The sequence below is a fragment of the Carassius carassius genome, chromosome 5 (assembly GCF_963082965.1).
Source record: "Carassius carassius chromosome 5, fCarCar2.1, whole genome shotgun sequence".
Taxonomy (NCBI): domain Eukaryota; kingdom Metazoa; phylum Chordata; class Actinopteri; order Cypriniformes; family Cyprinidae; genus Carassius; species Carassius carassius.
The window spans coordinates 36243932-36270325 of NC_081759.1; the positions used below are offsets into that span (position 1 = coordinate 36243932).

The 26394-nt window shown below is 37.9% G+C and overlaps 2 protein-coding genes and 1 long non-coding RNA gene across 3 annotated transcripts in view; 1 reads left to right on the forward strand and 2 right to left on the reverse strand.

Annotated features, from left to right (window-relative positions):
* Positions 1-337: 337 nt before the first annotated feature.
* Positions 338-6817, reverse strand: LOC132141482 (DNA excision repair protein ERCC-6-like). The gene is made up of 4 exons (XM_059551021.1): positions 6631-6817; positions 6479-6520; positions 3853-5608; positions 338-2778 (listed from the first exon to the last, which is right to left on the reverse strand). The coding sequence occupies exons 1-4, from the start codon at positions 6672-6674 to the stop codon at positions 661-663; spliced, it is 3960 nt and encodes a 1319-aa protein (XP_059407004.1). The 5' UTR covers positions 6675-6817; the 3' UTR covers positions 338-660.
* A 255-nt stretch (positions 6818-7072) lies between these two features.
* The window catches only part of LOC132141487 (uncharacterized), a 198737-nt gene continuing 179415 nt past the window's right edge, over positions 7073-26394 (reverse strand). Inside the window, exon 3 of the long non-coding RNA XR_009433898.1 lies at positions 7073-7104. This is a non-coding gene — a long non-coding RNA (uncharacterized LOC132141487). The remainder of the gene's footprint in view (positions 7105-26394) is intronic.
* arap1a (ArfGAP with RhoGAP domain, ankyrin repeat and PH domain 1a) lies at positions 7954-25298 on the forward strand. Its single transcript, XM_059551022.1, has 29 exons — positions 7954-8016; positions 10982-11017; positions 12668-12753; positions 12898-12999; positions 13110-13179; positions 15148-15268; positions 15405-15601; positions 15677-15786; positions 16840-17039; positions 17127-17212; positions 17345-17527; positions 17621-17795; positions 17879-17986; positions 18606-18741; positions 18830-18932; positions 19407-19581; positions 19679-19888; positions 20139-20354; positions 20464-20569; positions 20787-20934; positions 21578-21646; positions 21871-21954; positions 22087-22204; positions 22806-22919; positions 23486-23616; positions 23705-23787; positions 24138-24173; positions 24994-25057; positions 25172-25298. Exons 2-29 carry the CDS (start codon positions 11006-11008, stop codon positions 25199-25201), a joined length of 3273 nt encoding a protein of 1090 aa, XP_059407005.1. The 5' UTR covers positions 7954-8016; positions 10982-11005; the 3' UTR covers positions 25202-25298.

The window sequence follows — 26394 nt, forward strand, 5'->3', positions numbered from 1 at the left end:
TTTTTTTATATAGAAATCTAATGGCCACTGAAATGCATTAGCTGTTAAACTGTTAAATAATAAATGCAATGATAAGATTATTTTCTTTTAAAGGGTAAAGCCTTTCTAGTAATATATATTACTTTATTGATTTTAATGTACTTAAACTACTTTGGTACCAAGAAAAGGACTTGGGCAGAAAATGTAAAGTAATTAGAAAGTGTATATGCTAGATCTGTTAACAAAGGACTAATTAACACAGAAAATAAAGTACATGCAAAAAAGGACTTCAATGGATAAGGTTTGATATTCGGAAAATACAACTCTAAAATGCAGATTCACACTGGAATGCAGAAAATTCATACAGGCTACGAAAGCTGAGAATTTATTTTTTTTCTCCACAATTGTTGTACATATCAGAATATGATCAATTGAACAGTTTGAAACAACTTAAACAAGGAAATTTAGGTAAAGAAATAAACATGAAGAGGAATTACTGGGAGAATCCATAAACAGTATTAAGATACACAACTAATTTTTCTTAAGTAGTTCCTCTGATCAGTTCAGGATGTTTAAGTCACATGTCGTCTGCAACTTCTTTTTACCAATAGACAGAACAAAAAAAAAAGTTATGTCAAACATGGTACATAAAGGATAAAGGATAAGGACATTTACATTTTTCTATTGGCTAAGTTGTCTGTACAGCTGAATGATCAAGAGCTGGATCTCAGCATCACCAGTATTAATGTCTATGGCTTTTAGAAAGAAATCCAGAGCCGCCTGCTTCCTCCCTTCTGCCAAACACTGTTTCCCAGACAGGACCAGCATCTCATACGTGTTCTCCGAGGGTTTAGCAGCAGTCCCATCCCTGCCTGTGGAGCTAGCAGGAAGAACTTGTGTTTCCGGAGGGAATGTTTTAGGGGCACACTGGTCCATCATTTCATTAGACTCTAGTTCAACATCAGCAGTGGATTCAAGCAGGGCGCTGTGCCATTCTTCATGCTCCCGGTCTCCTCTTGAATCTATGCTTTCTTCCACCTCTTCAAGCTCTTCGTGACTTTCGGACTCTTCGGAGTTCAAAGTCTCTCCACTGGGCTCTTCTTCTTCCACCACAGACTCATTTCCATGCGCTTCACTGACTTCAGATATTTGAGAGGATTTGTTTTTTTCTTCACTGGGCTCCTCATCTTCTACTGCTGATTCATCTGCATGACTTTCTCTGGCTTCTGATATCTCATAGGATTTGGTTTGGTCTCCACTGATCTCCTCCTCTTCCACCACTGATTCATCTGCATAACTTTCACTAGCTTCCGAAATCTCATAGGATTTGGTTTTCTCTTCACTGGGCTCTGCTGACTCCTCATCTGACTCGTTCTCCAGCATGGACACAACAAAGGACCTTCTTGATGCCACAGAAGCGTTCAAGCTGCGCTGGAGTTGCCTGCCGTCAATCAAAGTGGATTTTGGTGTTGAAGAGCCCAGCCTACTGAGGCCACCAGTCAATGGACTGCTCGTTAAACATGGCTTCTCCGACTCCTCCTCCTCTTCTTCGTCCTCTTCATCAGTGTCAGAGATGACCTGCCTGTTCTTTCTCCGAACTGAATGCACAAAGGAGTCGTCCGCAGGTGTGCCCGGAGCCGAACAGATCCTCAAAGGAGATTCGTGTTTACTTATTTCAACATTGTTTTGGTTACCATCTTGTCTGCTTTTGTGGATACTCGCTTCTTCTAGCCTCTCTCCACTGATGTCCATCTGAAGTTGAAATCCATGACTTTCCTCGGCTAGCGACTCCTCAACATCACAAACTTCCTCTTCTTCGACGGAGAACATATCTGCACTGTCCTCCAACTGCAAGTTGAAGTTTCCTTTAAGCACTTCCACCTCTGCTTTGAAAGACTCTCCTGCTGTGGCCTCATTTGGAGATTGGGGTGATGAAAACATCTTTAAGTTAGGCTTGTCCACCTGAACCTCTTCAGTACCAAGAGCATCTGATGCTATAGAAAGATCTTCCAACTTTGGAAACTGCTGAGAAGGACTTGGCAAGTTTTGTTCCTCTGATGCTGCGTTACCGTAAAAGTTATCCTCCTCATCTAAACTGTCATCCAGCGTGATCACAGCGGAAGCTAGCTTCTCAGCAGCGGGGCTAACATGCACGTTACTTTCTCCAGCAGACCAAGGATACTCGTTTTCCTCTTGGTCTTCTTCATCTACAGTTTGCACTTCTTCACTTACAACTTCCACCTCTGCATCCATAACTGGTGGAAAGTTCTGCTCATCTTCCTCTAGTGCTGACTCATCGTAACTGTTATGGGTCAGATCCACTGTCACAGGGTCTTTTTTGACACGTGGTGGGGCCGGGCGGTCTTTACCAGCAGATTTCGGCTGGTTCATTTGCCTGAGCCAAGCAGGTTCGGTGTTCTGGGCCATGCTGTCCAAGAGCTGGCCGTGCAGCTCTGATTCTGCCTGCATGAGCTCTTGTGCTTTCTGGACACGTGTTTGTATGTACTGATGTGACTCTGCATCCTCAGGGTCATCTTCATTGGCTGCCACCTCTTTAGTGAACATGAGATCATGATCAGAGATGCCAAACATCTCCATGGTGTGAAGGCGAGCGATGTGGTGGTCCAGGCTGGTATCAGAGCGGCGGTTTTGTGCATGCATTGCCTGAAGCTGCTGCTGAGTGCTAGATGAACGTGTGTCTTCGAGTTTAAAGAGTTCCCGCAGCTCCTGCTTACTGAAGTAACGGAACGGGTTCTTCTTATCGCCAGTTGTCTGCCGGATAAGAGAGTCCTTAAACACCTGCAGATATTGGAAAGAAACAACAAAATCAACATCAACTCAATAATTAATATGACTTATTTAAAGCTCGACAGTAATATTACAACAACAATATGTGTTTGTCTTGCTTTTTTATAATTTACACAGAAATAATGCTTAAAGGAATAGTTCACCCAAAAATGAAAATGAATTGTCATTAATTAATCAACCTCACATTGTGTCAAACCTGTAAGAACTTTATTAATCTTCGGAACAACAAAATAAGATATATATTTTTTTAAATTCGAGAGCACTTTGACCTTGCACAGATAGCAAGGGGTTAAAATAGTCTATGTGACAACAGTGGTTCAACTGTAATTTCAAAGAGCTACGCGAATACTTTTTTGGAGAGTATCATGATGTATAAGCGTGCTTTGATCTGAACGTAAACAATGTTGTTTATGTTCAGATCAAAGCACGCGCATGCATCTTAATACTCTCCAAAATGGTGCAAGGATGACATGAAGGACATGAATTGTTGAAAGTATTCTCACAGCTTTGTAAAATTATGGTTGAACCACTGATGTCACATGGACCATTTTAACCCCTTGCTGTCTGTAGAGGGTCAGAGAGCTTTCAGATTTCAAGAAAAATAATCCTAATTTGTGTTCCGAAGATGAACTGAGGTCTTGAGGGTTTGGACGACATGAGATTAAGTAATTATGACAGAATTTTCATTTTTGTGTGAACTATCCCTTAAATATAATTAAGAAATTATATAATTTATTATTAGTATTAGTATATTACAAAAACATCACAATTGAAATACACTAACAAGGAACAATATGAATGTAAAGAGTACAGTTTTTAATTAATATTTTCTTAATTTTTTTTATAGAAAAAAACAACAACTTCAAAGAATAAAACCATTCATTTGGAAACATGGCTTGTTATTAGTCTATAGTTTTTGTACATGCTTTCAGTGTGATTCAGAATGTAGTAATACAAGTAATATAACTGCAATACAATTTTTTTGTGTGTGTGACAAAATCAAATATTTTTTTTTAAGAGTATAACTACATGATGAAGTAAATGTAAAGTTCAGATTTAATGTACCTGTCTGCGGTAGATCCTCTCCTCCACAGTGCCACAGGTGATGAGTCGATAGATGATGACATTTTCAGTTTGGCCAATTCGGTAGGCGCGGTCCACAGCCTGAGCATCTGTCGCGGGGTTCCAGCTGGGGTCAAAGATCACAACACGGTTTGCAGCAGTCAGCGTGATGCCGACTCCACCCACCTGAGTGGTGAGGAGGAATACTGTGTAACGTTTGTCTGTCTGGAACAACATGATACGCTTCTCCCTTTCTGCCAGTTGAGTCACTGTGCCATCCAAACGCAGCAGGCGAAAGTTTTTGTTACGCAGGACGCGTTCCATGATGTCTAGCATCTTCCTCGACTGAGAGAAGATCAGGGTCCGATGGCCCTCTTCACGGAGACATTCCAGTAGAGACACGAGAAACTGCAGCTTCCCCGACTCCGCAACCAAAATTTCATCTGAAATTTTATCGATCTGACTCACAGCTGACTCAGTCTCATCGCCTGGATTGAAGGCGTCAGAGACGGAACCTTGCTCCAGGCCTAGCTGAGTCACAGCTCGATTAGACAGGAGTCTGGGATGGTCACAGAGCTTCTTCAACACTGTAAGCTCTGCCAGTGGAGACCTGGTAGTCATCAGCAACTCCTTAATATGGTCCAGTGAGATGAACTGGTTATAAATGTTCTCCTGCACCGAGCTGAGGTACGTCCACACGATGAGATCATTCTTTCTAGTCAGCGACGGCATCTCTACGCCTTCACCAGCATTTGGACATTTGTTCTCTTGATCTTCCTCATCTTCAAAGCCTTCTTCACGTTTTTGCTTTTTTTCCTGAACATCTGCTTTGGTCCGCCTGAGAAAATAGGGTTTGATGATGTCCATCAAGTTCTGAGAAATCCTCAATCCAAGTGCTTTCTCTCCAGGGGTGGCGTCTTTCTCCCTTGCACGAGTGATTGGATTCTCATACTCCGTTTTGAATGTTTTGGAGGTTCCCAGAAGCGACCCGTGGCAAGCGAAGTCAAACAGAGCCCACATCTCTCGTAGGTTATTCTGAACTGGAGTGCCTGTCAGTAGCAGACGGTGTTTAGCGGGGATAGTGTGAGCACTTTTTGCAGTTTTAGTGGATGAGGTTTTGATTTTGTGGGCCTCGTCCAGGATTACGTAGTCCCACTTGAACTCACGTTGGTCATATGATCCAAGTTGCTCGTAGTTGTTGATGAGCATCTGGTAGGTGGTAATGATGACTCCTCCCCTGCGCTGGATTCGCTCCAGGTTCCTGTTTCGCTCAGCTTTGCTGGCACCATGAAACTCTTTCACCCTCATGCCAGGGGTCCACTTGGCGAACTCACGTACCCAGTTCTTAATGAGCGAGGTAGGCATGACTAACAGGGTATGATTGGCCAGCTCTGCGTCATACATCCCTGACAAAAATGAAATGACTTGAATGGTCTTGCCGAGGCCCATGTCATCAGCCAGGATTCCTCCTTTCCTTCCGTCACGGTAGAGACTGTACAGAAATGCCACACCATCTTTCTGATGGTCGTACAGCTTGTTGTAGAGTCCTTTATAAAGCAGCAATCCACTATTATTCACATTCACAAACTCCTCTTCCTCCTCATCTTCCTCCTCCTCCTCTCTCTGAATGAGATCCTGTATGGCCTGGATCCGTTTCTTCAGCTTGTCACTCGGCTGTAGCTGGTAAGCCAGCTGAAACAGATCAAGGGCACGAGGCAGATCACCACGCATGGCAGCCTCCTTCCCCTCCTGCCGGTACCTGCAAAAATAATAAAAACTGATCAAAATGCACTGACATATTTATATCAAAAACATTAAAACCCCCTTTTTTTTTTTTTTTTTTTACAAAAATGTGGATAAAGTGAGACAGAGATATATATTTCTATCAAATTGCAGTTTTTTTTATTAATTGACATTAGACAGAAACAGATGACTGTACATGTGTAGTTGACAAATTAAATGGACATTTATGGACAAAATGAACTTTTTTCCCAACATCAAGTTAAGTTGTAGTAAAATTGAGTGTGTGTGTGTGTATTTACAGTACAAAGACAGGGCAAGAAGTCAGATGTGTTTTAATTTAAACTGACACATTTTAATTGTTTCATAACCACTTCCCTGAAAAGTTTATAATAAATTCTGATTTGATAACCTACCCCAAATAATGTAACATGTCATGCTATTGTCTATGAACTGTCTTACTATTTAAAGATGAAATGTATAATTAATTTTCTGTAGCCACAACTTAAATCTGAGATATTTTGAAAACGCCATACAACAAAATGTATAAAAACATATAAAAATGATACAAGAATGAGATATACGTTGATTCAGACTAAGCACAACCGTCAACTGCTTGACGTGACGTCAACTACTGACATAATACCTTTCCAGTGAAAAGATGTTAAAGTACAGAAGCATTCTGATTCGACATACTGTATAACAATACAGAACAGAAGATATCAAACATTAACAGCTAACGTGACAATGAAACAAATGCTGATATTGTGAGCAAGTAACGTTAACGTAACTTATTTAAAAGTATCGTTTTACGTCAATGTGGACAGTAAAACACATATTCTGACCGGTGACACGGTCAACCGAGATTAGATCTGTATGTTGTGTTTACCTGTCGTATTTGTCCATCTTCTCTGTGTCTATTGACAGATAGCTGCAAGAGAAAATTACTGTTAAAGCACGCAATAATAGTTTTACGTCGGAATAAAAGTCGTATTAATGAAAAACCGTGAGCGGCACTGGTGCGGTTATTTGATTACTTACTCCTCTAACTTGTCCGTGATTTCTTCAACATTATTGCCCTGCATATTACCCTTTATTTTTCAAGTATTTTCCTTGAACAACACAGCATGTATCTCATCACTTCGAATGCGGAAGCGGCTTTGAACAAAGGTTTTGTTGGCGCGCAGATCTCTCAGCCAATCGCTTGCTGTGCTACCGCGCGTGCGCGTAGTGTTGCCGCGTTCCAAACAGTCGACTTGAATATCATACACTGGAGCTGCCTCCTTTGACCAGTGGTGGCGACATGAAACTTCACGAAGCTTTAAAGCTTTTTTTTAAATTTTTTTTTATTTATTAGAACAATATCAATTTACAAAGTCAAATGGGGACCAATAACTTGTATATGACAAAATATACACTTTTCCAATAACATCTCCATCATACATAAATGTCCGTGTTTAAATAGATAGATATATAGATAGATAGATAGATAGATAGATAGATAGATAGATAGATCTCTACATACATTCAAAACAAACATTCTTTAAACATTTCAGGGGGTTGCAAGGAAAGAAAAAAAGGCACAACATTTTTTTTTTACAAGTATTAAAAGGAAAGCTTTAAAGCTTTCCAAACAGCTTTGAAGGTGTTGAAAACTGGTTTATTTTCTTGAGGCTTTGAATGCACGCTAGGGACACCTGCTGATCAATCCAAAAAGGTGCAGAAAAAAGTTGTCATGAGTGTAACAGCTCCAAAATGTGCGCTACATGGTTAAAAGGGCTTGATATATTTGTAAAATAATTATTTTATAATGTTTCATAATTGTGTAACTTATTTGAAATTATGAAGTTATTTAGACTGAATAAAAGAGGATTAAAGTGATTACTGTGTGGACTGGACAGAAGGCGGTGGAGTGGAAGTTTAAAAACAATATATTAGCTACCTGAGTTTCTCAATACAAGCCTTCTAAGAACTTCTCAAGAACTTCTAAAACATAGGCTATTTAACGTGTGCGCATTAACGTAAACAGTTTGTTCGTAGTTGCAACCAGCAGCGTCAGAAACGAGTTGATCTGTCTTCAGACTTTGTGCCCTTATGTTTGTGTGGACTTAAATTCATAATCTTCCAGTTCCCCCCCCCCCCCCCCCCCCCCCCAAAAAAAAAAAAATTACGCAGGAATGCAAACTTCCTCGTTTTCAAAATAGATCTCTCTCTCTCTCTCTCTCTCTCTCTCTCTCTCTCTCTCTCTCTCTCTCTCTCTCTCTCTCTCTCTCTCTCTCTCTCTCTCTCTCTCTCTCTCTCTCTCTCTCTGTGTGTGTGTGTGTGTGTGTGTGCTTGTTTGTGCGTGCGTGCCCGTGCGTGTGTTTTTTTAAATAAATGCCTTGTAATGCAGCAGGGCTTGGTTAGCACAGATTTGGCTGCACACAGGTAACTTCATGATCTTCTTTTCTCGGGTTATAACATTCTAAGCTGAAGTAAAGTTTTTACCGATGGCACTAACAGTGTTTATGGTTAAGAGGATGGATATACAACATAACACTTGTATTTTCAATAAGATGTTAAGTCTATTGTTTTGAAAAAGGATACCCGTGTGTGCGCGCGTGCGTTAGTCACTAGCTGTTAAATAGTTAAGTATAGTTTAGATTTATGTAGGCTATCAGATATTTATTGGACCACTTATTTATTTGACCAGATATTTATTTCACCAATATATGATATTAAATACACATTTATTCCTCTAAAATTCACATAAGAGTGTCTCTTTCTGCATGTGTGTAATTGTTTTAATGGATTGGTGGATGGAGACCATGTACACTTTTTTTTATGTGTTTTTGCACTCCAGCTGGATGAACAATAAAAAAGTTAGAGTTTTTATCTTGGTTTCATGGAGAACACCGATCTGAGCTTACTTCCCAAACTTGACCACAGTGAAGAAGAGCATTATTGTGTGTGCTCAAAGGACTATTGTTACTATTGTCACTTCTGATATCTTTCAAAGGTTGTGTGTTTCTTAATGTCTGAGCTGGGAAAGTTTTGGAAATGCTGTGCATCAGGTTTAGTGACTTTATTCAGTTTGTTACTGTAAATTATTAGGCGGAAGAATTGTTTTGTTTAAGCTCACAGCTTTACATCAGGGTTGATAAGGTTATTGTTAAAGACAGCACAGTAGTTAACTGTTCTATAGACTGGTTTTTAAAGAGTATTTGTGTAAACTGGGTCAAAATCCTATTTATTAGTGGTGCTTGCCGGAGGATCATAACTCCAAGAGACAATTTCGCAGAAACACGTGAATCAATACATTTGGAGAGGCTATTAGACTGTGCGAGAACATACCCAGCATTGGGGTATAAGTTGTACCCCTGGGGCGCAGGAGCCCCCCAAATTTGCCCCTAATACAAAGTATAGGGAGGGCTACTATGGGAAATTACATAGGGATTTTGTATTGAACATAACTCAGGATCACAGTGTCATAGAGACAAAGGGGTGGGCTCATTTGAATCAGGCAACCAATCAGTCTCTCAGGATCACTGTGAATCTACCAAGCCACGCCCTAGCAACCATATAGAGCGCCATAGCAACAAGCTCTATAGACTACCATTGAAAAGATAAAATGAATATCTTTGGATAGAAGTGTCATAGAAACATGAGGGTGGGCTCGTTTGACTCGGGGTAGCAAATGGTTAATCACGAATAACCTTCAACACTTCATAGCCACGCCCTAGCAACCATTAAGAGCTACCTAGCAACCTAAATCCAAAGATAGATATCTTAACATCTGAAAGACATAGAAGATTGGGGGTTGGTTTATATTGTCAAGCAGCCTTTGAAGTATCAGCATTGGCAACTGCAAGGCCACTCCCTAGCAACTAACCAGAATACCCTAGCAACCATATATCAAGACCTATATCTCTGCATCATAACATTGTACAGACATGGGGGTTGGTTTATATCATCAAGCATCCTTAGGAGTATCATCATTGGCAGCTGCCAAGCAACTCCCTAGCAACGAAACGGAGTACCCTAGCAACCGTTTTGCATGACCTATATCTCTGCATCAGAACACCGTACAGACATGGCGGTTGGTTTTTTTGACTCATGCTAGCATACTGGACTTCCAACATGCTAGTCATGCTAGCAGTGATTAGCTACATGCTAATAGTGATTAGCTAAGTGGTCAAATGGGCTAAGAACTCTATAAAAACTACATAGTGACCATCTGTGACAACTACCAACCACCTAGTAACATCATACCAACCACCCCGGTTACCATAGCAACTGCCTAGCAACCACCCAGGTTACCATAGCAACCGCCTAGCAACCAACCAGAGCACCCTAGCAACACCTAAGCAACCACCAAAATTATCCTAGCAACTGCTTAGCAACCGCCTAGCAACCACCCCGGGTACCCTAGCAACCACAGAGCAACACCCTAGCAACCGCCCCGATTACCCTAGCAACCACCATGGGTACCCTAGCAACGGCCATAGCAACCATCATTGGGACCCTAGCAACCGCCCTAGCAACCACCCGGGGTACCCTAGCAACCACATAGCAACACCCTACCAACCACCCCGATTACCCTAGCAACCACCCTGGGTACCCTAGCAACGGCCCTAGCAACCATCACGGGGACCCTAGCAACCGCCCTAGCAACCACCCATGGTACCCTAGCAACCACCCCGATTACCTTAGCAACCACCCTGGGTAAACCAGCAATGACCCTAGCAACCACCCAGAGTACCTTAGCAACCACACTGGGTACCCTAGCAATGGCCCTAGCAACCACACTAGGTACCCTAGCAACCACCCTGGGTACCCTAGCAATGGCCCCAGCAACCACACCTTAGCATCAGAGGGGCGAGTTTTGCCACTGAAAGAAAAAAAAAAAAAAAAGTGAAGTGACTTTCAGCCAAGTATGGTGACCCATACTCAGAATTTGTGCTCTGCATTTAACCCATCCGAAATGCACACACACAGAGCAGTGAACACACACACACACACTGTGAGCACACACCCGGAGCAGTGGGCAGCCATTTATGCTGCGGCGCCCGGGGAGCAGTTAGGGGTTTGATGCCTTGCTCAAGGGCACCTAAGTCATGGTATTGAGGGTGGAGAGAGAACTGTACATGCACTCCCACCACCCACAATTCCTGCTGGACCGGGACTCGAACTCACAACCTTTCAATTGGGAGTCCGACTCTCTAACCATTAGGCCACGACTTCCCCAACTTCCACTGCAAGCACCACTCACATTTTCTTCAGGAAATGTACATTCTAGTTAATCTTATAATTCTTATATTAAAGATACCACACATATAATGGTTTCCTTTTTTATTGGATGATTAACTCACTTCAATAATTAATTTAATCATGCCTTCTGCATCCTTCACAGGTGCACACAACGTAATTCCAGAACATGGCTTTAAAGGTAAATTGTGTATCTGTGAGTCTTTATATGGTATCTGTGTGATAGCTGATTAACTAGTCATTTTGTTATAGGCCTATATGTAAAACTCACACTCACTGCTGTGTCATCAATCTGAAATGTACAGAACTTCATTTTTAATAATTTTGGGTCATTCCGTGTCACATTAACCAGAGGTCCCTGTCTCAAATTTTTAATTTTGCCAATATTTTTTTTTTCTGAAAAGAGATGTGTGTATAGCAGGGTTATTTAAATCTTGCCCTGGAGGGCCAGTGCACTGCAGACTTTAGCTCTAACCCTAATCAAACACACCTGAGCATGCTAATCAATGTCGGGATCATTAGAAAATCACAGGTAGGTGGGTTTGATCCGGGTTGGAGCTAAACTCTGCAGTGCACTGGCCCTCCAGGGTAAGATTTGAATAAACCTGGTGTATAGAGTATGTATGTATTGTGTAACATAGTGATGAAAGCCAAAATATTAAATGTCATGGATAAATATTTACTGAGTAATCCACTATTCTGTAGAGGGGTGTCAAAATGGCAATTTTCACCTGAGATTCAGAGCCAAATTACAGGGGGTTAAAAATGACTTCAGAAAGATTACAGCATCATGATGTTAATTCTACACAGAGATTGGTAGGTCTGTTAGTAAGACCTGTTGACATAAGAAATCTTTTTTGCTTTATGTTCCAACGGTGACCATTAAAAAATGGGGAAAGATCACTTTTCAAGTTTTTTTCTACAATGTTTTGCAGGCATGTAACTCCAACACCATTAAATGGATCTTAATGCCCTTTTAGGAATTGGTTCTTAACAAAGCTTCCTTTTGGAATCTTTATTTTTAAGGCCATATATGATTCAGTTTCAGAGATATTGTAATTTCAGTATGGCTCCAGGAGTACATCAGTAAATTGTACACATTTTCAATGATCAAAAACCAAATGTGGGTCACTTGCAAAAATATGATACTTCTTTACTTATAAAGAGGAAATTCTGAAGAACAACAAATAATAATAAAACTAGAAATGTATCTTGTTTCCTTCTGTCAAAACAACTGCATTGAATATACCTGTCGTGAGTGCCATAAAAATGTTTCCCAAAGTTTGTGTGCATGTAACTCAAGAAGTATTAAAGATATTGCAATCAGAAAAAATTATTAGGAAAATAAAAAAATTGAGGAGGGGACCTCTGGTTGACTCAACACAGAATTACCAATTTCTAGTTTTTGTCTGATAAATATTCTGTTCTACTTCTAAGTTCTTGTTGAATATACAATTCTGTTGAAATGTTTGCCAAAAGGAAAAATGTATCTCACGCTCCTCTGGGGCTACATTTATTTGATTACAAATACAGTAAAAATGTCACAGTTAATATTGTGAAATATTAATAAAATGTAATATAATGTTTAATGCAACTGTTTACTACTTCTATTTAAAAAATATATTTCTTTAATGGCTAATATTGCGATGGCTGATTTGACACTCAAGAAGCATAAAATTATGATTTATGTTTGAACAACAAATATTTTTTACATAAAAAAATTTCTTTACTGTCACTCATAATCAGTTTAGCGCAATCTTGCTGAGTAAAATGTTGATTTCCAAACTGACCCCAAACCTTTGTATCTAAATGTCTAAATGTATTTCTGCAGGAGGATCTCTTGCGAGACATCCAGAAGTGTTTTATCAACCTGAATGTTGAAGAGGATAGAAAAGAGACTGTAATTCTGAGAGAACGGTGTGTGGTGTAAATCAAAATATATATTGTTATGTGAATAATGTTATTTTACTGTGTGTGTATGTGTGTGTGGTTGCATGAACCTTCAGTGAAAAATAAATGTGAATTATTCTGTATCTAATAATATTAATTTGTTCGTGTTAGTGAGGACAGTATTGACATCCGGTGTACAGGCTTTCCTGATTTCTCTGAAGACTTCCGTCAGATTGTTAAAGCTGGCTGGCTAGAGAAAACTCCTCCAAAAGGGTAAGAAACAACTTATATACAATCTTTTACAACTTTTCTTACATCCTGAAGTTGTGTTTTTATTTTGGCTATTTATAAATGTTTCATAATATTCATGTTTGTATTTTCAGAGGGATGATTTACCAGCGCCGATGGGTGCAGCTGGATTCAGAATATTTGAGATATTTTCAGTCCATCAAGGTAACATAAATGAATATCTATATGGGTCAAGATTAAGCTTCTTATATTCAGATTAAATCTACCGGATCATTTTTTCTAGTTCACTAGAGACTATTTCCTTCCAAAAAGGACTAAAAAGTCCAGCCATGTTTTAATTTCCTCTAAGGAAGTTGCTAAGCATTTACTGTAACACATAAGTCATACACTGACTGGAATGAAAAGGGGGTGATGACCATCATGAAAAACGAAGGGGTATGAAAGCTGGAATGTATTTCTGTCTTTTTGTTTTGGTTTAAATCAAAGATGAAATCATTTTTTTTGCCATTTAGCAAGTCATTCAGTTGCCTGATATTTGGATTAGGCAAATGTAGTACTTTTAAATTTTATAATTTACATTTTAATTTAATTTAATTTAGCTACTGTGCTACACTGTGTGTTCTTTATGAGTTGGTATTGTCCTATTTATAGAACCTGTGAAACAACATTTTGTTCTACTGTGGCAGGAATGATTGTAAACATGTTTTAATATACCTGTGAAACCAGAGCTGGGTAGAAACTGATAACCTGTAATCTGGATTACGTAATCAGATTCCAGAAATGAAGTACTTATAATTAGATTAAATTACATTTTAAAACACTCATAATCAGACTACAGTTAGATGTTTATTGATTACATGTTTGCATATTATTCACACTATAGCAATACATTCTTTACAATTTACTAGTTCCCCTAATTCCTCTTTTTAAAATTTTTAACGATACTTTCTTAAATAACCCATCACTTGTTTACATTCAGAAAGTCACACAGCATTTGACCACTGGATTTACAAAATTCAGTTATTTCTCATTTAAATGTAATGCAGGGATTCCCAAACTTTTTTTTGCCATCGGAACCTCGTTTATCTAATATATTTACTTGAACTACCTTGAATTTAATAATTATTACATTTGCATGTTTACAGTTCTAACATGCAGGTAAAAATAAAAAAAATAGTAAGTGTTTTATTTATGCTTAAGAACTGCCTGCAGTTCCTTTACAAGCCCCAGTATGGGAAACCTTAATGTAATGTACACTGTAAAAAATAATCCGTAAAATATATGATAAAAAAACGGCAGCTGTGGTTGCCAGAATTATACCGTAAAAAATACGGTAGCACCGTTTTAGGTTTAACTGTTTTATACCGTAAAAAAAATACGTTAACATATGGTAAATTTACAGTTTAATACCATAATTTAAATGATATAATATTAATATACCAACTTATTGAAGTACTGAAATCTGTTTTGTACCTTTGTAATACACTGGTATCTACCAAAAGCAGGTGGTGATAGGAAAGTCACGTGATGAAACAAAGTCCATCACAAGCAGCTTTTAAATAATTACATATATAGAAGGTGCACAGTCTCATTCACACAAACACTAAACACCATCATGGTGAGACTCATTAAACTAAAATATGCAATAAACATTAATTTAACAACATTATATGTAACATACAACCCTAATAAACATAACAGATAAGAAAAAAAATAAGAAGAAACATTGGTTATTTCACAGAAAAAAACATCAAATTGAAACAAAATTTGAAATGCAACACAGAAAATACTGGGAACGTTAGTTTACGTTTTTTCCCAGGAATTTTACAGGAAATTACCGTTAACCATTTAACAGGTTTGTACTGTAGCATTTTTACAGTTTTTTACCCATAAACCACTGTAATTTTTTACAGTGCACTTCATGTTGTTAATTACAAGGAATGGAATATAGTTTTTTCTCTTTCGTATTTTTATATCAATATGGTACAAGACTGTCCTGTTTAAATCAATTTGATAAACAAGTTACGTCAAAAGTAATCTAAAAGTAATAAAAATTAGTCTGATTAATAACTAAAATGTAATTTGGAATAAGTAACAGACTGCAATTTGTCATAAATCTACGCAGCTCTGTGTGTAATAAAGAATTTCTCCCTGTCTGTCTCTCTGTGACAGGAAGTGTACTCTAAAAGGATGGTGTCTCTGGGATCTGTCGATAAGGTGGTCAGTATCGGAGACTTGCGATTCGAGCTCCACAGTCAGAGCCGGACTTTCCTGTTTCGAGCTGAAAGCACTCGTGCGTATTTGTCCATCTATTTTTTTTTTTCCTTCCTAACCTTACAAAATGTCTACTACACATCTGTTTTTGCATTCAGGCTATGAATCATTTACATGCATTTTTATTGTATGTAAATGTTTTTTATTATTCACAGAGGAAAGAAATGACTGGGTGTGTTGTATTGAAAAGATTTTAAGTGATCGCAAACATAGTCTGGAGCCCCGGAATCTGTTCTTTAGGAATGGAAGTGTGAATATTAGTTTCGAGGGACACATGGAAATGTTGTCGCCACGCACCAAAGTCTACACACTTATCAGCAAGGACAAACTGTTCCTCTTCAGGAGCCATGAGGTGTGAGTCTGAATGTGAATGGATGGCTTTGTAAATGTTTTGGTAAGTTAATTAATAGATTTGTGTTGTGTACAGGAATATTTTCAGGGTGTAGGCATCACTGATATAGATATGCGAATGGCCAACGTGAGAGATGGAGAAAACAAGCGCTCTTTCACGCTCACCACTCCATACAGAGCATTCAGGTAAACGCTGCAACATTTTGCACAAGCTGGAATGCACTTATTATTTATATACTATTAAAGCATTTTATAAGTATTTAGAATTAGCTTTAGCTTTTTTAAATTAGTTTTTATTATAATTTACATTTTAAAAGGATAGTTCACCCCAAAATGAAAATTCTGTCATTAATTTCTCAACATCATGTCGTTCAAAACTGGTAAGACCTCCGTTCATCTTCGGAATACAAATTAAGTTGGAGAGCTCTCTGACCCTGCATAGACAGCAACACAACTGAAATGCTCCCAGCTCCAGAAAGCTACTAAAGACATCAGTAACACAGTCCATGTAACATCAGTGGCTGACTTTATTCAACTGAGTTAGACGAGTTACCGTCTTCCACCAGTTTGGAGATAACCACGATGCATGCACACACTTTCCCCTCAATGTAATCAACGTAACCAGCTTTGGTCTGGGAACATTTCAGTTGCATTTCTGTCAATTTCACCAAAAATATCTTAATTAGTGACAGAATTCTCATTTTTGGGTGAACTATTCCTTAAAGATTCAATAATTTTGTAATATTTTTACTTCAATTAAAACATATAACATTTTTCAAAATGTAAGTTTTTCATCTAATATTAATATTTTATTTTAAATCAGCTTTATTTCAATTACCAAACACAGTTTTTAATAGTTTTAGGTTTAGTTAACAATAATAACAGAATTCTAAAGCTCTCATCAGAACACTGGGCTTAATACACTTCACACAAAGAGGATAAAAGCAAAAAACAAGTGCAGCTATCCAAGTGTTATCCCCTGAAGTTTCTTCAAGCACATTCACTGATTTATAACGGTCACAAAAAATGTGCTTTACATACTTTATAAAGGTCTGTCAGGGCATCATGGATGGCATATGTGGACATGTTTGACTTACTTGGCAAAATTTGAGCAAAATAAACTGTAAACTTGATAATGGAAGTAATTAAAATGTGAACTAACTCACTACATTAATGAAAGAGACCTAAATGAGCCCCCTATATACATTTCTATATTTCTCTCTCTCTCTCTCTATGTAGTTTTATGCTGGATTCAGAGAGTGAGAAGCAAGGATGGTGTAAGGCACTAAAGGATTGTGTGAGTCGCGCTCTATCATGTGATGGGTTGTGTGAGAGCATTTGGCGTGTGCCATCAAACCGCTTGTGTGCAGACTGCAGCTCTTCGATGCCGGAGTGGGCTTCTGTCAACCTGTGTGTTCTGCTGTGTGAAAAATGTGCAGGTGCATACAAACACTTACATGTTAACAAAGGACAGCTGGTGTATGCATGTATCATATGTGGGCTCATAAATTTGTGCACATTAACAGGTGCACACAGAAGTCTGGGCCAGAACGTGTCAAAGGTTCGCAGTCTGAAGCTGGATGAACGAGTGTGGACTGATGACCTCATCAGGGTACAATGAATATGATGCATCCAGTCTATATGTTGCCACAGCTACATCTGATAGTTGAATTCATCCCTTGCAGGTGCCATTGTGCCTTTCTCTTTCAGGATGATGCTTGATGATCTCTTTATGTGTTGCCAGGTTTTTCTGCTGCTGGGTAACGGCAAAGCAAATCAGTTCTGGGGAGCAAATATTCCCCCGAGTGAGCGTCTCTGTTCAGACACACACAGCGAGCAACGTCTCGAACACATCACAGCAAAATACAAAGATGGAAAATATCGCAAATACCACGCACTCTTTGGCCAACAGGAGGCACTCAACAGAGTTAGTCAATTCAATACAATTGGCAAAAAATTACACTAAATGCACATGAAATGACAGTTCTTCTCTCATGTTTGGTTACTCTTGGTTTCCTAGGCTCTGTGTTCAGCGGTGCAGTCTGGTGATTTGTTGGAGACACTCTCGCTGATAAATTGTGGGGTGGATATCAACTGCAACACTGGTATCCCAGAATTCCCTACTCCGCTGTCTCTGGCCAAACGTAGTGGCCAGACAGTACAGGCAGAGCTACTTATGCAGAACTTGAACTCAGGTGCACAAATACACACACAAAACCACAATGTGCATACGTTTGGATGCACAGGTTGACATTGACCATGATTTGTTGTTTACTAGAGTCGTTAACACCAGTGGATAAAGATGCATCCATTCGATCTCAGTCTGGCTATCTTTTTAAGACTGGCTCATCAGCTAAGCCAATCACAGACCACAAATCCAAAGCAGGTATGTGGAGCCCCAATGGCTTCATTAAGTTAAACTGCTGTATGATGACTGGCTGCTGAATCTCAAATCTTTCTCAGATATACAATTTTGTGTGTTTGTGATAATGTTCGACTTCCAAAAAGACTTAAATGATACTTTTATATCATCAAAAGGTTAATTTTACCTGGTATTACTATGTACTATGCTTGATTATTGAACATCTTATTGAATCTTACAACTTCTATCCAGTCTAGATATAGAATATAAACAGATATGGATACAACAAAATATTTTTACTGTATATAATGAATATTTCTAAAAAAGTTATTTTTGTTTTTTATTTAAACCGAAAGCACCAAAATAAATGAGGAACAAATATTTCAATAATTATAGATATAAAACTATTAAACTATTTCACAACCTTTCAACTTTAATTACATTTAAATTATGTGACCATTTAAACTGCTTTTGGAAACTGTAAAATGTCATGCTTTAGGCTTCAATTTGCACATTAATATTCAACATTTCCTTGCAAATTTAAGTGTGTTTCAGTTACAAATAAATGAGCAACGGTAAACATGTTGACTTGAGGTGCTTTGTTTCTGTATGTGTATGAACCTTATTGTGGTGAATATTGTAGATTTCTCTCAGCGTTGGTGTTGTCTTGATGATGGCATGTTTAGCTACTTTAAGAGTGAACAGAGTCATCATAAGTGTGGTGGCATGAAGACCAGTGAAATCATCTGCCTGTCTGTCAACAGCCCAGGGAAACATGGGTAATGATCCCTGAACTTCAATCCTAAGTGAGTTTATTTTTACCACGTTAATGCCATATTTACCATGTCATCTCTAATTGGCTGGCAGCTATGAACACACATTTGAACTGTACTCTGAAGAGGGAAGAGTCTACCTGTTCGGAAGTGATGATGGCAGCATCATCAAGAACTGGATCCAGGCTATTGCCAAGGTGATCAACCTTTTTTATCTTTTATTTTTAGCTCACTTAAATGACAAACAAGTGCTTTAGATGAAGTTTTTAAACTGGACCACAAGGGGGTACTATGGTATCAGTTTTGCTAGTTCAGAAATAAATAACATTTTCAAATCTATTACAATAGAAACTGGCAAGTTTTGCTATATTAATATATTATATTATTACTATACTACAATATTATCCCAATGTCCCTTTAAGGTATTGTAAAGTCTTGGTCTACACTATAATGATTTTGTAATATTACTGTATTTTCTAATCAAATAAATGTGTGAGCATAAGACCCTTGTTTCAAAAACATAAAGAAATAATTTTTTTTTTTGTAAATATTCATCTCTCTTTTCTTCTTGCATTGTTCTGTAAAGCTGGAACAATATTGATTTACTATATCGTTGGAGTTGGAGAAAAATAAATTGATCCACTCCCTTCCCTCTCTTCCCCTCGATTTAGGCTGTGCTGCCTCCGGCTCTGTTTAATGTATGTGGAACCTGTGAACGTCTGGGTCGCCTGCGCTGCACTGAGGGCAGCCATGGAATTGGCTGGTTTTGCCTGAGCGACTTCAAACTCCAGGTGTTACTGGAAGACAATGTACAAATAATTGACCTGCGCAAGCTACTCACACTCAGTGAGTTACAGCTCACACACAACAAGAAGTGATAGAGAGATAGTATAAAAATGTTGGTGCCTGTATAAATGTACTCTGAGTGCGTATGTGTACGTAGATCTCTCTGACAGTGCTGGCTCCATGGTACTTGTGTGGAGAGGTGGACCTCTGCATTTGCTAGCTGACCGCAGGCCTCATTTTGTGGGCTGGCAGACCTTCATTCAGCAGAGATCGGGTGCTGGAGATCAGCCACTATCACAACAACAACTCACTGATCTGGGTATCCCAGTGACTGTTGACCGCTGCCTGGACCATGTAACACGTTATGGTATGCAAACACACATTCCCATTACATAAGAAAACACAGACATTCTGTTGTTGAAATTTAAAATCAGAAAAAAGATTCACTACAGTGTTATTGCCAGAATGTTCTAAGTTATTCCTAATGTTTTTTATTAATTTTTTTTATTATTGTTGTGGTAACTGATTATGGTGATTGTTAAGGCAACCAATGTTTTCGGTTCATTTAATTTACTGGTCAGGCAGCTGATTGGCTCATTCAGTCTGTTGTACTCTAGGACTGATGTCATCAGGAATCTACCGGAAGAGTGGCATTAATTCTCATGTGACCAAACTGCTGGAGAGGTTTCAAAACGATGCACGAAGTGTAACATTGCTGGAGTCGGACTATTCTGTGGATGACGTGGCTAACACGCTAAAACGATTTCTCAGGGAGGTCAAGGATGGAGTGTTTAATGGACAAGAAAACACTGACAAGTGGCTTCGAACTGCAGGTGAATAAAAATTGGAGTAATGTGAGATGAGACATTTAATACCGCTTGAAAGTAGGAGTAGTTGAACACTGTAAATACTTTATTTATTTATTTATTTTACTCTCTGCAGGTATAGAGGACAGAGCTGAGAAGATATATAGATACCAGATTCTCCTTTCAAACCTCCCAGATGTTAACAGAGAAACACTCAAAGCACTCATACACCACCTGGTTTGGTATGTTATAAGTCATGTGACTTGCTCAGCTGTCTTAAAGCTAAAAAGTACTACACAAACCACTATAAAACAGTAATTATCTTCTGAGATGAAGCAAAATAGACTGGAACTTTTTACCTACTTTAACAAGTTGTTTTGAGTATTTCTGGAACTCTGTTGATTTGAATTGATCATAAGTCCATCCAATAAACCTGACCCCAAATGTCTGCTTTGTCAGTGTTCAACACCTGTCTGATGAGAACCAGATGACCGTACGAAACCTTGGTATCGTATTCGGTCCAACGCTTTTTCACACGGATGGAACAGATGTCACAGGATCTCAGGTGGTGGAGGAGCTGATCCAAAACTACTGCAGCATTTTTAATGTGAGTCAGTACAACCTTTAAATCTGATTATTAAAGATAAATTCCTTGTTTTCCTTCTTCCAAACCATCTTAATTTTAAATAATATATATCTTTATTAAAGGTTGATCATAGTGTGTTTGGGCATTTTGATAAATCAATAACAATTATATCAACTTAAGAGCTGTCGGGACTGATTTTGTGGTAAATAATTGCATATAGCCTTCATGCAACTGTGCATGACAGGTCAAATCCATACACAGAGAAAAAAAGCTACAGTAGAATTGTCATAATGAATGAGAAAAACTGACCATGAATTATTCAGAACAATTCATTGGTTGTAAAAACAAACAAACAAAATATTTGTCCATCCGTTATGAAAAGATGCCATGTGTACACTGGTGCCTCAAAACCTCATTCATTCATGGAGAGAAGTGGTCTTGGGGAAGTCTTCTTCCACAAGTCCCTCGCAGATTTATTTTTTATTTTATATATTTATTTTTAGAGGGCCTTCATTTACATTGCAGTATTAAAAGGTATATTGCAATTTGATTCATGCTGACATATAGACCAACTGATGCACTCATGAATTAATAAATATTTATTTATAATGCTGATGATAAACTGTTGATAAAAATGATGACTGAGATGAAGCTTCTTTTGCAGGTCTCAGAGTCTGACCTTAAGAGGCAGCTAAACTTGACGTCGGTCATCCTGAATAAACACATGTCCCAGGTCAGAGTTCACAGGACATGGGAATTTACAATATTATGTTAAGAGCTTTTTTTAAATGCTGTTTTGCCATATTGAAATATCTAAATAACTCCTCATGTTGACGAGCTTTTATTTTTATGACTTTACCGGATAGTACAGTAACACTAAAAGGTTGTCGATGCATTATTTGAATTGAGTTGTTTTGCTGGTATTTGACATTAATGGCTGACTTAATTCTATTTCAGAGGCCCTTGAGTCGAACTCCATCAAGCACCATTTGTGCTGTTTACCTGGAGAAGAAAGATGAGGGTGCGGAGGTGCTTGTTCAGGTGTTCAGATTTTAATCTTAACACACAAACTTACATTTATTTAAGTACATTATTTGTAGACTTTTTCCACAGATGTAAGAATAAGATGTTTGTAGGTAATTTTTTTTTTTTTGTGTGTGCGCTTTGTGTTAGGTCACAGCAGATATGACAATAGTCAAGATGATTTCTGTGGTTTTGGACCTTAAAGTAATTCAGCAGGCCAATGAAGAGATCTGGAGCTGCTATGAAGTTCTAGAGAAAGAGGATATGGGTAAGATTTCAGCCTATACTAGAAGTGGCACTAATAGTAATGATACTACATGCAAATAGGAACTGAGATAAAAGCTTTTCCTCTTTTTATTTAGATGTTTTTCCTTGGAGCTGCTTTAGTTCTATGTTAAGAGGCAACAGCTACCGATTTGAAATCCAAATCGATTTGGTGCAGTACTATGTAATGCACTATGACAAATTCCTTTTGTTTTAATTCCTTCATTATGGTCCGAAGTGCATTTTAACTAGGTTGTTGTTTAATTTGTAATAACTGTACTAACAATGTACTAACTATTCTGTAGACAAATACAGTCTCATGTTCAAAATGCACAACACAGTTGTCTAGTTTTTGAAGCAGTGTGGTATCCTCGTTGGCATCTGTTGCTGTTGGGTTGGTGCTTGTTTTTGCTGAACAAGTTAAATCTGTGTTTCACTGATCATGGAATGTTTGAGAAGTGACATAATGTACTCCGTAGGCTGTCAGTGCAATGCAAATTGGTTTTATGAATATGAGACATTATCTATTGAACGTGACTTTAGATGTGGTTTCTGTGACTAAGAAATCCAGTTACTTGATTGTATTATGGTTTATTTTATAACAGAGCGAACTCTGCATTACCAGGAAAGAGTGCTGCCAATCTATTTTTCACTTAGCTGTAACTCTCACCTGCTGATCAAGAGGAACCCCAATATTAACAGCATCATGAGGTACCTGGGTATGTTTCAGCACACAAACACCAATGCATAGTGTCACTGAAAACCAATTCAGTCACCATAAATGATGAGAATGGTGGAAAAAGTATGAAACATTGCCGATTTCAGTGTTTGGAAATTTGGAAATGAAGATATTCCAAAAATATCTTAAAGTGTAAATATAAAATATACATTTAAAGGCTCATTACAATGTTTATATGTCAGAAATCTTAAATCAGTTCTGATACTGAAGCTTCTTGAATGCTTTTTTAGCATACATTTTAGTTTAGTAAAGGAATCCATGTAACTGCACAGTGTTCCTGTCTACAAAACTAATCCCAAACATTTAACTTAATAACCTCTTTTGGCTCAAAAGAGGTTAAGGTTACAAGAAGCATTTTTGTTTTAAATGAAATGTGTCCAAGCTTTTGACTTTTACTTTAGCATACAAAATATGGTACAATAAAGAACCTCCAACAATTAAGTGAAAAACAACTATGTTAAATCTTGTATAATAGCCTACTGCTTTTACATTGTTTGTTGTTTTTAACAACAATGCAGTAAGTGTTTGCTTTTTTTGTGCGTGCAGAGAATATAGAGAATCTGAGTAAAATGGGGCCATTGCGCATTTGTGAGGTTAAAAGTGAAAGTAGCAAAACTTTCCACAGTCGTCACTGTGAGCTTTCTGGCAGCACGTTCAAACTGCACAAGGAACTGCAGGTGTGTATGTGTGTGTAAGCATGATCAGCTAGTGTATAATCATACACTGATTGAGCATATTAACGTTTAAAGCCTTCTGTTCTTTCAGGGTTCTCAGTGTGAGAGGGAATATCCTGTCAAAGAGCTCAAGCTCTATCATGGTTGCCGGAGCAAAATACATCCACCCACACCGTAATAAACCCAGAGCACCTTAACACTACTTCTATCTACAGCTTATGATCGCTCATAAACAGGGATGCAAATACATTGTAAAGAATGAGCGCCACAGTTGCCATAACTAAAAATGAAACAATTGTTGAATTCAGAAAAGTATACTTGCATACTACACTTACTGTTTGTGCAAAAAGTAAAAGTAGGATGCCATTTTGAATTCAGCAAATGTTAGGCAGCTTTTTTTCTCAATAAATGTATGAATATAAAATTATTTTATACCCCTCATGAATTTGCTTCCTTGTTACTGTATATTACTTTTAACATTTATAGGACAAAGTTTGTGGTGTGTAAAATTTCTTTCTTTACAGATGGGGACTGATACTGATTCACGACAAGCAGCAGTGGTGAGTCTTTAAGGTTGTGGTTTCCAATTTCCGTCTTGGTCACATTTTTCTCTTATTGTGCTAACGGTTCCTTCACACAGCTTTTTCCGTGTCGACCTGATGATCTGAATGCAGTGTTGGGGCCGCAGCACCAGAATTGAGAACTGCCACTGCAGACTTATTCTGAGACTTGATACTTCATATAAATTAATACTTGATACAATTTTTTTTTAATGTTGCAGGATTTACGATGCTGAAGACTGTTGAAACACATAAACACAGTCTTTGAAAAGGGTCCATAGAGCTGTAACCACCTTGGGCATTCATATATCAATAGCATATTCTAAAACAATTACATTTAATCTTATGTTCATTAATTATTTAGCAGACACTTTGATCCAAAGCAAATTACAGATGAAGTCAAACAGTTTCCCTCAAAATTGAACATTCAGTTACACAATATATTCACAATACAGTCACAAATATTTAGCAGACATATCAAGCAATATACCACAATCAGTTTTATGAAAAAGCACCCCTAAATAATATTTATGGCCCAATTGTCCCACAGCCTTGTAACAATGTTTTTAATCTCAGCAAGAGTGTTCTGACTTTTGTCATAGACAATGACTTTGTAGTTTGCACTAGATAAGCTCTTCTTCTCTATTTTCAGAAGTGCCAAAGGCTACCTCTGCCTATTTATATATTATTGCAAATTAAAATATTAATTTTACTAGTTGGTTATACTGTATTCTTGAACATTTAACCACAACAATTGAAATTCTACCTCCTGCCCATGTCGCTGGCCATCTTACTTTGTCTCTGGTTATTTTTCTTTAAGGTATCTCTGCTGTGAAAATGAGGATGAGTTGACTGAATGGACAGCAGTGTTTTACAGTATCCAGGTATTAGCCTTCCCTTTCTCTTCCTCTCGCGCTCTCTCTCTCTATATATGATTTTTTTAAACTAATATGCATTTTTACAGAACCAACTAAAAGGTTTAATTTTTTTATTCATAGTATAATGGTGACATCTGGCCCTCCTGGTGAAATAACCTCAAAGCAGCTGATTGGTTGGATACCCACAATTTCTGAGGGAAGAAACTAAAAAGAAAAAAATTAAACATGACATGAAAGTATTTTTAAACAGACTGTGCCATTCTCAGAGGATGTATTATTAACCGCACATTATGAGTAATGTGAGATGATGAAATTCCTCTATAATTCATGTATCTTTTGGCATCAATTGCTCTCAGGTATATGTTTTGTCCATTATTTAGAATGTTATGTACTGTATGCTGACATAAATGAATAGTGATTATCTGGATTCAGAGAGTATAAAAAATGGTTACAAGAATAAATGAGCCTTATGGGTTTGAAACAATGTGAGGGTGCATACTGTTTTCTCAAGAAGCAGCGGAAGAACCTCAGCTTGATCTTTTTGATGGTACAGTCTCTTTCATTTTGAAACAAGTGCGTAGACTGAAAAACAGTGGTGGAAAGTAAATAATTACAAATACATTTGTATAGAGTAGCTATAATTAAATTGTTGTACTTTTACTTGAGTAAAAAAAAAATTGCTGGCATATGACCCACTGACCTTATATGAAGTACATCTTCTGATTAAATGGATGTTGAATTGCTTTAGCATTGTTCATATCTTCAGATCATGTAGCATTGTAGGACACACACACACACACGTTTGTTTTTGTGAAAAGTGGACACACACACACAAAACTGATAATTTACATTTACAAATCACTTTGTGCACACATTTTTCATTTACAGCACTCGGGTTGGTGGTAAATTATGTGTAGGGGATGTATGTTGTGTTATATTGTGTTATATTGTATATTGTGTGCATCTGTTATCCCGAATGCCCAAGACAAATTTCTCCATCAGGAGACAATAAAGGCAAATCAAATCAAATCAAACTCCAAAGACCACAGACATCACGAATAAGCATATGAAACGCAAGAATGGTGAGTCAAAAAAATGCTTCATGTTGCAATGGAACAAAAGGAAACAGTGGTCTCCTAGATTGTGATTTCAAATGAAACAATATAACATCTAAACCTCTGTCAATTCTCCATAAGAGCTTCTCTAGACGTCTGAGAGAAATAAAGTCAATCTGACTAGTCTACCTTTGTTATTATAAAACAGACTACACTTTCAATGTGATTTAGGGATGCACCGGTTGACCGGCCATAAATCGGAACCTGCCGGTTTTAAAATACGTTTTT

Excerpts from the sequence above, each read along its gene's own strand:
- LOC132141482 (XM_059551021.1), bottom strand. The coding sequence starts at position 6,674 with ATGCAGGGCAATAATGTTGAAGAAATCACGGACAAGTTAGAGGA. Across the intron at positions 5,609-6,478 it reads AAGATGGACAAATACGACAG|GTACCGGCAGGAGGGGAAGG; the intron begins GTAAACACAACA and ends TTATTTTTGCAG. Across the intron at positions 2,779-3,852 it reads AGAGGATCTACCGCAGACAG|GTGTTTAAGGACTCTCTTAT; the intron begins GTACATTAAATC and ends CAATATCTGCAG.
- arap1a (XM_059551022.1), top strand. Across the intron at positions 17,796-17,878 it reads TATGCAGAACTTGAACTCAG|AGTCGTTAACACCAGTGGAT; the intron begins GTGCACAAATAC and ends GTTGTTTACTAG. Across the intron at positions 22,205-22,805 it reads TCTAGAGAAAGAGGATATGG|AGCGAACTCTGCATTACCAG; the intron begins GTAAGATTTCAG and ends ATTTTATAACAG.